We start from the raw sequence: 12,541 nt of genomic DNA, 5'->3' as shown, positions 1-12,541 counted from the left end.
TTTGCTCTGCGGCCTCCGTCAACGCCTTTCTGGGATGTTTCTGGGTGACCGTGTCTTCGGCTGCACTGCTTATGCAGATCATCTCGTCTTCGTTCTCAGTAGCGGTGCTGAGTTCAGGGAGTCACTGGCATGGGTCACCACCAATGGTGTAGCTTCTGATAGCTGCCTTAACATCCGCAAATCGAGCACCATGACTATAGGTGTGGGGCTTCCTGCAGAGAGCGCTGCTCCATTGCGTGTGGCTGATACTATCCGATGCTTAGGACTCGATTTCGAAAGTGATCTGCGGCGGACAATTGCCCTCAACTGCCCGCAGCTACTTCTCCAACTAAAGGCTCTTAGATCACCGTTTACGAGTTATCGATCTTCTGCAAGGGACACAGTATGTAAATGTGTATTTGGCGTCACGTATCACCCACGTGGTAGAGACACTTCCTATTCCTGCCATCCATGCCCCGCCGCATGTCAGCGGCATTGGGACCATTTATTTGCCACGAATTGCTGTTCAAGATACGGTACGAGATCCTCACCCTCCCGCATTGCAGTGGCGGTTTAATCCTGCATCATATGCCTGACAGAGCAGTATTCCTTTTCTTTGGCACTCACATCGCGTTGTGACTTCGTTGTCCTACGTGCTTTACCAGCCTATTGCTGGAGACTCTTGCACCACACTCTCTCTCAGCACCTATACAGCTTTCGGAAGTCCCTCCGCCCTTCTTTCACTTCCGTCAATTTTCCTCTAACTGAGCTACGTCCGTACTGTGATACTGCCAGCGCACTTGACATCCTCGAAAGCGATCTATGGTTTCCTTCAGCAGCACAGATCACCGAATGTGGTTGAGGGGAAGCATCCTCATGTCGACTTGCGTGTCGTTTGGCTAACGGTGTGCGCTCCTTATTTTGACGCTGACATACAGTCTTCATGGTACTTTACTGTCAATGGGAAGTATGCCGGTAACACCTTCGCAGGATTCACCTCGCAAAAACCCTGCTGTATGTCGCCTGTTATGTTTTGGACACAGACGAGCACCGCCTGGTGTGTAGATCGGCAAGAATTGTCCGGCTCTTACTGCGACAGGTGTTGTCCCTAATAACCCGTACCATTCCTCATCAGATACCTACTCAGCTGCTGCTCTCTTCGGACGCGGGATACTTCCCGCAAGTGAAGACGAACTGCCGGCCGGGGTGGCCAAGCGGTTCTAGGCGCTCCAGTCTGGAACCGAGCGACCGCTACGGCCGCAGGTTCGAATCCTGCCTCGGGCATGGGTGTGTGTGATGTCCTTAGGTTAGTTAGGTTTAAGTAGTTCTAAGTTACAGGGGACTGATGACCTTAGAAGTTAAGTCCCATAGTGCTCAGAGCCATTTGAACCATTTTGAAGACGAACTCTTTGAAATGGATTTGCGGACACGCAGCTCACTATTTATTTGCTGATAGCGAAAAAAAATGTCCTTGATTTTTGGCAGTTCATCAATAAACGCCATTGTGGAGTTGCCCGGAATCCGAAATACAAACAATTTTCCCACAATTTTCTTTGCAGTGTCTTCCTTAACCCATCTCAGAGCTGCCGTGTTCCTGTCATGAAGAGTTATCCCCGCCTGCTCCTCATTTACAATCTATATATTCTCTGGTCATCGGAACGTTCTTTTCGGAAACACTATACATCGATAGTCTTAATGAGTCTGACATCTTGCTGCGGCTCCTCCTCGCGACACCGGTTTCCGTCTGTTCTTGGTTGTATTAATGTAAACATAAATAAATAAACGATGTTCATTGTACCTCTAGTCCACGTTCGCTACGCTTTTCTTGGTTCTTTGAAGGTGCGAACGGGACGTAGTGGCCAGGCCTCGGGTTCCGACCCCTGCCCAATTGGCCCCCATCCTTCCCTTTGGCCACCAGGAAGGTTCCTTAACACAAAAAGGGGTGTACCGTCTTTGATAAAAAAAAAGAATGTGGTCAGCGGTCGAGCATCGCAAGACGATCGTGTATAAGGTGACGGTTCGACTCTCGCTCGAACTTAATTTTTAATATATTTTTTTCCGTCACTGGTCATATTATTTAAATTAGAACACATTTGAGAAATAATATAACTAAAGTAACCATATTTATTTCCATGCAGTTTTATTTAATTATATGTTATTGAACTACTTTCTATTTTTAATTAGAATTAATTATTAGAATAAACATACTTATAACCATCGACAAGTAAATGAAGAAACGCATAGAGTTTTCCTGAAAATGTATGCCTACCGCGATTTTCGAAATCCATTATACATGCAATCTCGTAAGGTACCCGCAACTACTTTGCACCTCGACTCTCCGGGCTGCAGATATAGAGGCGGGACCCATTTGGCAGTTAACCTGATTAGCGGTAAAATGTTGCTAATGTACCAAGAACGAATACTGTAGATGCAAATTTTTTGAATATCACAGAATTTATACTGGTACTACAAAAAATGAAGGTATCTGGAGGCGTCGAATCGTCGTCTCACACACGTTTGTCTCACGAAGCTCGAACGCCAACCACTTGTCCATACTGACTTTTTTCAGCCGTTATCTTAATACAGACACATCAGTTCCGTAAGAGAGGCGTAAAACTTCTCTTGAGATTTTCTCGGAACTGCCAGAGTAGTGTACCTTAGTACTTGCACAGTATGTTGTTTTAACATTCCACTAAAGGTGTACAAAGTTTGAAGTAAATCCGTTATCCTGTTAGATACTTCCTGTGTAAGTGTAAGCGTTCTTCGTATCCGACCTAACTCAGTTTGCATCTTTAATACTGACATGTCTTGCGCTGTGTACACACCGGTAATCGTTTGCTCAACAGACTTCAGTAACTCTATCTCTAACTTGTTATCAGTTAAAGTCTCTTTTTCTCGTAACAAATTATCAACTTGTCTTTCATGTTTTGTTGCTCTTTTGTCTACTTGTTTGACTACCTGTTTAACTGTAAACTGTACTGTTGTGTATTCTAACCGCATTGTATCAGAGTCATTTGTCTGTTCTTTTATCTGTCCTGGCATGTCTTTTGCTGTAGTTTTAAGTGTTGAAATGTCATTAGATATTCACTCTAATTCGCCGCGTATCAGTACAATGGCGTGATTCGAACGTCTGTTTTCAAAGTGTTCTTAAGGTGAGTAAGATTACTAAGATCGCTAGGCAAAGCCTCTTTTCACTGTTGTCAAGTTTTTGATTATTTTAATCAAGTTTATCGGAACTAGTAGTGCTCACTGGCTGTGACGTTGCACGATTTGGTGACGCGACAACATCTCTACGGTTCCCCTGAACATTTTCAACATTACTCTCGGGTATAGCAACTTCACAGGGTTGTTGTCTGAAACTTAGTTTCAACCATAACAACATGTATGAATTTCCGAAATTGAGTAACCTTCCCTGTCTTATTCTTATTCGCCTTACGTTCACAACGTAACCAATTCACAGACGGTGCTTAGCTGTAACTTACTTCTGCTACGGACAAATATTTCTTTGCAAAACAACTGCGTCACGCTAAGCGTGTTTCCACGCTACTGCAAGAATGTTTCAGCAACTTGTGAGACATCGTAGCGAAAAATTACTAAAAAAATTATAAATTTTGGAACTACACACATCAAAAAAAGTTTTGCATAATCTCGGTTCCGAGAATTCCGGAACCTGTACAGAAAATTGGAATAGAGATCGACATAAACACCATTCGCGCTCTTTTTATTGCTCCTGAAAAACACAAATGGCATACTGTACCACCATACAGCGAGACCTTCAGAGGTGGTGGTCCAGATTACTGTACACATCGGTACCTCTAATAGTCAGTAGCACGTCCTCTTGTATTGATTGATGCATGCATGTATTCGTCGTGGTCTTCACTCCACAAGTTCATTAAGGCACTGTTGGTGCAAATTGTCCCACTCCTCAACAGCGATTTGGCGTAGATCCTTCAGAGTAATTGATGGGTCACATCGTCCATAAACTTCAATCTATCCCAGGCATGTTCGATAGCGTTCATGTCAGGAGATCATCCTCGTCACTCTAGTCGAACGATGTTGTTACCCTGAAGGAAGTCATTCACAAGGTGTGCAAAATGGGTGCGCGAATTTTCGTCCATGAAGACGAATGCCTCGCCAATAAGCTGCCGATATGGTTGCACTATCGGTCGGAGGATGGCATTCACGTATCGTAGAGCCGTTACAGCGCCTTCCATGACCACCAGCGGCGTACGTCGGCCCCACATAATGCCACCCCAAAACATCAGGGAAACTCCACCTTGCTGCACTCGCTGGACAGTGTGTCTAAGGTGTTCAGCCTGACAGGATTTCCTCCAAACAGGTCTCCTACGGTCGTCTGGTTGGAGGCATATGTGACATTCATCGGTGACGAGAAAGTGATGCCAATCCTGAGCGCTCCATTCGGCATGTTGTTGGACCAATCTATACCGCGCTGCATGGTGTCGTGGTTGCAAAGATGGACTTCGCCATGGACGACTGCGCATCATGCAGCCTATTGCGCACAGTTTGAGTCGTAACACGACGTCCTGTGGCTGCATTGTTCAACAAATGACCGTACAGAAATAAATCCGTCGTCCTATCGGGCCAGTTAATAGGACCAACTCTGCCGATCTACCGATCTGCGTGAACACGTCCTAATAACTCCCGTGCTCAGTGCAACAGTCATGCTGAACCACATACGTTGTCGAACGTCCAGATTTACATCCTGCAGTAGTACCAGTATTTCTTGTTTCAAAAACGTTCTATATTTGCGTCATTTCAACGTGCCGTCGAGAAAATACGGACTAGTGAGTTTTTTCCCCACGATGCCACACCAAACGCTAACAGACCTAGGACTTGAAGGTCAACTTGCCGTAACCAGTATGGATCGTCTAAATTCCAGCAATGCATGTTATTCCGGTTAACACCACCATGGTTTGTGAATGTAGGTCATCGGAAAACAGTACCTCGGCAGAGGAAGTGGGGGTCGTTTCGATTTCTTGATGTACTCATTGACAAAACGCTACCCAGATGTGAAAATCGGCGCCTTGAAGTTATTGATGCAGTGAGACGCGGTATGGATGATACTTATGATGACGCACTATTATGAGAATACCACCTACGAACGTACCGGAATGGCCGTATAATTTCCGGCCGCTTATCTGTCGATTGCGGTGTACTGCCGCTAGTACGTCCGTTTCATTAGCTTCTCATGTAACACGTTTGCTTCGTTTCCTTTTCCCGGGCTGTACGCTGCCATCAGACATAAAGGCATTCACAGCGTTGTAAAAGAACGAACGAGAGCGTGCTTTCTGCGGAAAAATACTCAGTTTACAAGGCAACAGCAGCCTCAACATTTCTTCTTCATCCTCCGGAAATCAGGATCATTTCAGTTTTATCTTCTGTAGCTGCAACATTCATCGTCCATTCGCACGTCTGTTCTCCAAATGATAGGAAGGTGTGCAGGCGATAAACACTGCACAAATATTGTAATGTTTAGAGCCGCTATATTTTCTACGTTTGCATGATTCGTGAGTTCCGTTCACAGTGTGCTGCCTCTTATGATACGTCGTACTTCACTACACAGCCACGGTCGCGCGTCGAGCATTCCCCTTTCGATAAGTCAGAGGAATACAACGTGGGGTTTCCCTAAAAGTTATGAAATACAATCGCACAATGGAGGTGGGATCCCATGTGCCATTGTCTATTCAAAGGCAACTGAGTTGTATGTCTTAAATTAAGACTGTGTATCTATTTCTGTTCCTCTGATTACTGGGCCATCTATGGCGAAACGAAGAAAATGCTTCAGACATAACGTATGTAGATTTATCCATCGAATAGTAATCTGCAATAACAAACGGTGATTCACATTGTAGATTTCAGACTTGACACCCCTCCCCCCCCTCCGGCACATAAGCATGCGGGGTGGGGTTGCGGATCGAGCGGAGTATCTTTAGATGAACATCATATATATATATATATAATTTTTTGTCTATCATTTTAGATCGGCTGACGTTGGACCTTCTTCAGTTGCCTATCGCGTTGCATAAATGTCACATAATGGTAATTTTTTTCAATCGCGTTAATTCCGCAATTTTCTCGCATTGAATTTTTAGTTATACTGCAGAATGAGGATATAATGACAGAGCTTTGGGGAGAAGTGACGTACAAAGTGAGATGAGATTAGCGGGCAAGTTGGAGACGTCCTGTGGAGTGTCTGGCCCTCTTAAGGAAATCTGATTGGGGCGAGAGCCATCCCCCAGTGCGCCGGCGATACACGCTGTACTGTATATAAGCAGCGGGCCCCACAGCCGGGGCGTACAGTGCCACCAGATCCACTCTGCTACACTCCACTCTCTCTTCCCACAGGTGAGTGCAATGTTCCGCTACATTGTGACCGGTCAGCGGGTATCTGACATTTATACACACTTTATCACGCATGAGGCACCTCTATCTCCATGTCAAGTTCTTTACACGTTCAAAACAACTACACTTAGCCGGCCGGTGTGGCCGTGCGGTTCTAGGCGCTTCACTCTGGCATCGCATGACCGCTACGGTCGCAGGTTCGAATCCTGCCTCGGGCATGGATGTGTGTGTTGTCCTTAGGTTAGTTAGGTTTAAGTAGTTCTCAGTTCTAGGGGACTGATGACCACAGATGTTAAGTCCCATAACGCTCAGAGCCATTTGAACCAAGCCCAACTACACTTATTCTGGAACCATGTCCAGTTTTCTGATTGGTTGAACGAGAACGTATCCCTCTGGTTCTTTCAGCGTACTTCCTAAAACTTCTTCTCAGCCAATCGCTCCATTCATTCTAGACGTAACAATGAGACTGTGCGGACGATATAGTACCCTCAGTGTTTTGCGAACGCTTAAGTCATTCATCTGAGCGTCAATACTAACAGACTGAATGCAGTTATAACCGTGTCCAGTTTTCTGAATTCCTTAGATCTCTTCCGTTAATACAACCATGCGAGAGCCTCAAATTCCTGACTAACTCTCAATAACTTTTCATCGAACGAGTAGCCAGTGTTGTTGAGACACTGGAACTCTTCTTCGAAATCAAAGGGTTTTTTGACACCAACATATTTGCATAAAATGACTGATTCCAACTGTGACCAACTAGTACTGTAGTCACAAGAAACTACTATTTTTCGTTTTGTGAAGTGCGTTTTTTTTTTTTTTTTTTTTTTTTTTTTGCAATCCTGAACATTAGAGTCCTGTTGTTGACCTCTGCATCATGTTGACATATTATCAGTATTTGAATGAAAGTTAATGTAGGGTTCTTCAGACAGTACTTACATCATCTGCAAAAAGTCTTTAGTTTTCTGGATTATTGCTGTTACTTTTCTTGTAGAAGAGTGTGACCTGTACATTCTGTAAACTACTGGGTATAGTTTTTTGGCCGAAGCATCTGCAGGATATAATGGTTAAAAACGTATTAATTCATCCGAAAGTTCCATATAGAATCTTACTTGGATTCCACATGGCCCTGTAGATTTTATAACATATTCATGATTTCAGATTTTTCTGAGAGCCAGTGATGCGAGAATTAAATTTTGGTCTTGCTTCTCGATTCCCCTTTCTAACGGAACAGTTGGAAACGGAGCTCAACATTTCTGCTTTTGCTTTGCTACCCTCAAGTATCTATACCATCCGTTAGAATCTGGGTACCAATTGTGCTTCACTGGCACCCTTCACAAATGACTAGAGTTTCTTTGGATTTTGTTACAGGTCTTTGGATAAGATACTGCTACATTACTTACTGCTGTTTTGACAGCCAAAAGCTCTGAGTTTAACATTTGTCGATCTGCAACCCTACGCATTTTTTTAATATATCTATGTGCAGTAGTCACCGTTACTTTAGCTTGGTGGTCACAAACAGTCTGAAAAACTTGTAAGGGTGTTGCAGGTGAGGCTGTGTTGAGAAATAGCTGTGAAGAAAAACATACGCTGCATTACGCCGTTTCGGATTTTATTAGCATTGAAGTTAGCCAATCAGGTCGCTCCCCACGAAGTTCAAGTAGTCTGCTAGATACAATTAGTGTCAAACGTTCTCACAGCGTAGACGATAGCGCACGAGACTGCTCAGCCTTTGGCTCGGATTCGATCCTTACTGGCGTCTCATGACCAACTTGTGTATCGCTCTCTTTTTCGGTTTTAGGAAACCAACGAGGAACACGTTTAGGTTATGGTTCAAATGGCTCTGAGCACTATGGGACTCAACTGCTGTGGTCATAAGTCCCCTAGAACTTAGAACTACTTAAACCTAACTAACCTAAGGACAGCACACAACACCCAGCCATCACGAGGCAGAGAAAATCCCTGACCCCACCGGGAATCGAACCCGGGAACCCGGGCGTGGGAAGCGAGAACGCTACCGCACGACCACGAGATGCGGGCACGTTTAGGTTAAATGTATTCACTATTGCGAATATGGACACTCTTTTTCACTTGCTGCTTTTGTTTAATTGCCCACCGTCTGATTGCTTATGGTGGGTCTGTGAATGCCTGTTGGCTGCTGTGACTGGGTTCGGGGTCCGAGGCAGTGGTTTAGTACTACCCCGGCACTCGACTCCATTCCCACTGTGGCCCGTGGCCCGCCACGTAGAAGAGGGCTTTTTTTCTGCAGCTCATTGAAAACTTTTCAAATAATAAAAATTGTAGATATACAAATAATAATTATAAAAAACAAATACAAATCCAACACCATTAAACAATGAAGAAGAAACTGTATTAACTAAGAGAAGGAAAGATGGAGAGAGGAAGAGGAAAGAAAGGAGATGAGAAAGTGTGTCCCATCACCGATTTGGAGCGGCGGTGAGGGTCTTGGAAGGACTTCGTGACGGCTGCTTCCAATTTCTATTCGTATCCTTGAATTTGTTACTTCTTCGGTAAAACTACAACTCTAACTTACTAATCTATTTACAAGACTTCAACTTGAACCACTCCCATCGGCCAGCAGTCCGGTTGTTAGCTCGTCCAAGTTGCTCAAACGACTCAGCCTGTTCAGTGGTTTTCCCCGATTTACTCCCGCACCTGTCGGGTTGGGCTCTGTACAAAGGAATCACAGTTAAGATCCTTCTGGCTAGGCTGCACGTCGCTGCTCACCAGGAGGCACAGGTCCCTCTAGGAGCTACCTGACATTAAGCCCCTTCCCGACTGCTGACCAGGTGGGACTGGACCAGTTGATTTTTCGGAAGACAGCTAGATGTGTTCATATTGTATTGTCGCTAGTAGTGTTTACGCTACAGTCCGATGAGATGTCTTCAGATGCAGCCTCATCACCGTCCACCCTGTAAATTTCTTGTCGTTTTTGCATATAGACTTTCCTTCGTGCTATGTTGTCATAAAGTATTCTGTGTGTATGCTTTTGGGGATATCGTCAGTTAGTTTATTAATGGTTAGCCACTGTTCGTCGATGTAAACCATGTCTTTAATTGTTTGTTAATGTTTGATGTGTGTGTCTTATGGTTGTGTATTATCCACAGAAGAAGGCGATATGTTCAGGAGAACCTTCTTCCCCTCATTTGAACCTATGTGTCTGCCACAGACTGACGCGATTCAAGTGCGTGGGATAAGGACCGTGTCCCATTAGGAAGTGTACTATACCGCTGCTGGGATCGATAGGTAGAAGTTTTAGTCTTTCCCTTATGTTTGAGAAGCAGTTGTATAGTCTCCGGCCCTTATAACTATTGTGCCACTCACCATGCCAAGTATCCAATCACCACGTCTTTAGTTGGCGTATTGTTTGTATTGGTACACCAGTGATCTTCCGAACCTGGTCTTGTCTCCCCATCTTTAGCCACTACTTCGCCGGTCTGTATCTTATGGACAACCATTAGCTGTAGGGTGGAATGACGACAATGAAAATCTGTGCAGATTGCGACTCGAACCCGGATTCTCTGCTTATCTCGAGTGGCTGCCTTACAATTTGGCTACCCGAGCACGACTCACAACGAGACCTGAACTTCCACAGTTTGTGCTCGTACATCCTATACGTACATTACCATACAGGGGAGACAAATTACACGAAAGTCGCTTGCTCGGTTTCGACAGATAAATATGATATTGCAGTGCCTGTGTTATTCTGAAATACGATGCAACATTCCTTCGGATATGCATGAATCTTTTTTTTTTTTCAATTACAGTTCAATGTTCCTTCTGCATCGTAACTCAGAATAACAAAGGAACTGCAATAACGCATTTATAATTTTCCAATCTGTTGAGGACCTATAGGAGAGTATTGCCGGCAATTGTGATGGAGTGGTTCGAGGCGCTACAGTCTGGAACCGCGCAGCCGCTACGGTCCCAGGTTCGAATCCTGCTTCTGGAATGGATGTGTGTGATGTCCTTAGGTTATTTAGGTTTAAGTAGTTCTGTTCTAGGGGACTGATGACCTAAGCAGTTCATTCCCGTAGTGCTCAGAGCCATTTGAACCATTTGAAGAGAGTATTTCATATTTTATATCACTCTCCTATGCAAGATGACAGATAAAACCAAAACACGATGTTAGCATAACACGTGATCACCTAAGTCACAGCTACGTGGTCATGCAACGAATCATCACTGTATTTAACAGGACATTGATTAAAAATAAAAAAGAAGATAACTCTCGAGAAAGAGAGACTATGAATAGTTTATTAATATATGCAACACTACATAACGATATGTTCTTAAGCTATTATGAGGTGCTCCAAAGCAGGATAAATGTATTGAGCTAGAAAAGATAGCCTTCAACTTAGATTCTATAAGGTGTTGTTCATCACTTACAGAATACTGCACCCTACTTTGCACTATATGAAAAATTAAGTCATAATGAACAAAGTAAACCAGCTTTCTCCTTTCAGTGGATTTTCCGGTCGTAAGTCATCTCATAGTGAGGATAGCAGCGCTGAATTCCTGTGTAAGATCCGGAATCATAGATTTCCAGGAAAGATTTTCGTGTTTGTTCAGTCTTAATAATGTGAAATCTTCGACGGTGGTTTAGGTGGAAACATTGTTACAATCAAATTTCGGCATTCGGAGAGGTCCCCTTCGGAAACAGTATACACAGTGTTTCGATGCCATTAAGCGACTACTCTCTACAACTCAAGAGCTGTGTTAACCGCAACGTTGTTACCTAACCTCTTAGCCTTACATTCGGGGCATCTCACAGTGACACTTGCCTCACCTGCACATACTATTCTTTTACTCTTGTGTTACCTTTAGAGTCAGGTATTAAGTATGGTTAGTTAGAGAAGTGGTGGCCCTAGCACTGATCCCGTGTTGCAGAGATGGCCGCCCGCCGCTGCTGCCCCCTGGCGACGCTTCTGGCTGTGCTGTTGGTGACGTCATGCCTCACACCATTCGCAGACGCCAACGCGGTCAGCGTCTGCATCCGCAACTGCGCGCAGTGCAAGAAGATGTATGGCCCCTACTTCGAGGGGCAGCTGTGCGCCGACGCCTGCCTCAAGTTCAACGGCAAGATGATGCCTGACTGCGAGGACGCCGCCTCCATCGCGCCCTTCCTCAATAAGCTGGAGTAGCCTCCACGCGGCCTCTGTCTCAATAAAGCCTTTCTGCAAAGCTGAAGCTCGCCTACTTCTTTATCCCCGTCAATTTCCTCCACTCCCTTGTCTGCTAACCGCCGAAGTATAACAATGAAGAGACCTGCACCACCTGTGTCATAACTGCTGCTGTACACCTGGAGATCTTATCAAATTTTTTTTCAAAATAGGCATGGGCTAATGCCATCTTCGGCTTACGGAATGATGGAACTGACAAAGGTGCGACTTTGGACCTAAAGCGGTCGTCAGTGCAATAAACAGCGTGTCTCTCCTAAGAGTTGTCAGACACTCTTTTCTCTGGTGTTTCTGCAGATATTTGCAGTTTCATTTTCGGATTGTGTAACTGGAGTCAGCCCAAGCAAATGGAGCTCATCATGTGTTTCATACGACGCTCAGTGGTGAAGAGAAACTTCAGTTTGTTTCTCGTTACACACAAAATGATTATTAAAGAGGAAGTTTACATACTCGTTTGATAAAGCAGTCCCAGGTGAGTCTAATGTCCGCCCCTGGTAGCTGAGTGGTCAGTGCGACAGACTGTCAGTCCTAAGGGCCCTGGTTCGATTCCCAGCTGGGTCAGAGATTTTCTCCGCTCAGGGACTGGGTGTTGTGTTGTTCTAATCATCATCATTTCATTCCCATCGACGCGCAAGTCGCCGAAGTGGCGTCAAATCGAAAGACTTGCACCAGGCGAACGGTCTACCTGACAGGAGGCCCTAGTCACATGACATTTTTTTATTTTTAGGTGAGTCTAATGTGGTATTTATTTTATCGATACGTATTAACAGGGGCAGCAGAAATATAGTAATAGCCAGTACTTCAGTAGCAGGAAGACAGCCCTCGCCCACACTGACTGCTACCACGAAGAATGCAGCGATACAGAGTTGCTGCTGGATTGCAGTCTATTCTTCGTGTTTTACTGCCTCTGTCAATACACATCGATAATGCAAGTATCCCTTTCCCATTTAGTTCCATAGAACTTATGTAACTGTTCCTCCAGGTTTTCTGCTCTAGTGTGT

At 44.6% G+C, this 12,541-nt stretch overlaps 1 protein-coding gene across 1 annotated transcript; it reads left to right on the top strand.

The window, feature by feature from the left end:
- Window positions 1-6,311: 6,311 nt before the first annotated feature.
- On the top strand, window positions 6,312-11,550 carry LOC126259682 (eclosion hormone-like). Its single transcript, XM_049956641.1, has 2 exons — window positions 6,312-6,345; window positions 11,251-11,550. Exon 2 carries the CDS (start codon window positions 11,253-11,255, stop codon window positions 11,502-11,504), a length of 252 nt encoding a protein of 83 aa, XP_049812598.1. The 5' UTR covers window positions 6,312-6,345; window positions 11,251-11,252; the 3' UTR covers window positions 11,505-11,550.
- Window positions 11,551-12,541: the final 991 nt, after the last annotated feature.

The sequence above is a fragment of the Schistocerca nitens genome, chromosome 5 (assembly GCF_023898315.1).
Source record: "Schistocerca nitens isolate TAMUIC-IGC-003100 chromosome 5, iqSchNite1.1, whole genome shotgun sequence".
NCBI classification, from domain to species: domain Eukaryota; kingdom Metazoa; phylum Arthropoda; class Insecta; order Orthoptera; family Acrididae; genus Schistocerca; species Schistocerca nitens.
The sequence above is the reverse complement of the archived record's forward strand: the minus strand, read 5'-3'. Positions and strand labels throughout refer to the sequence as shown.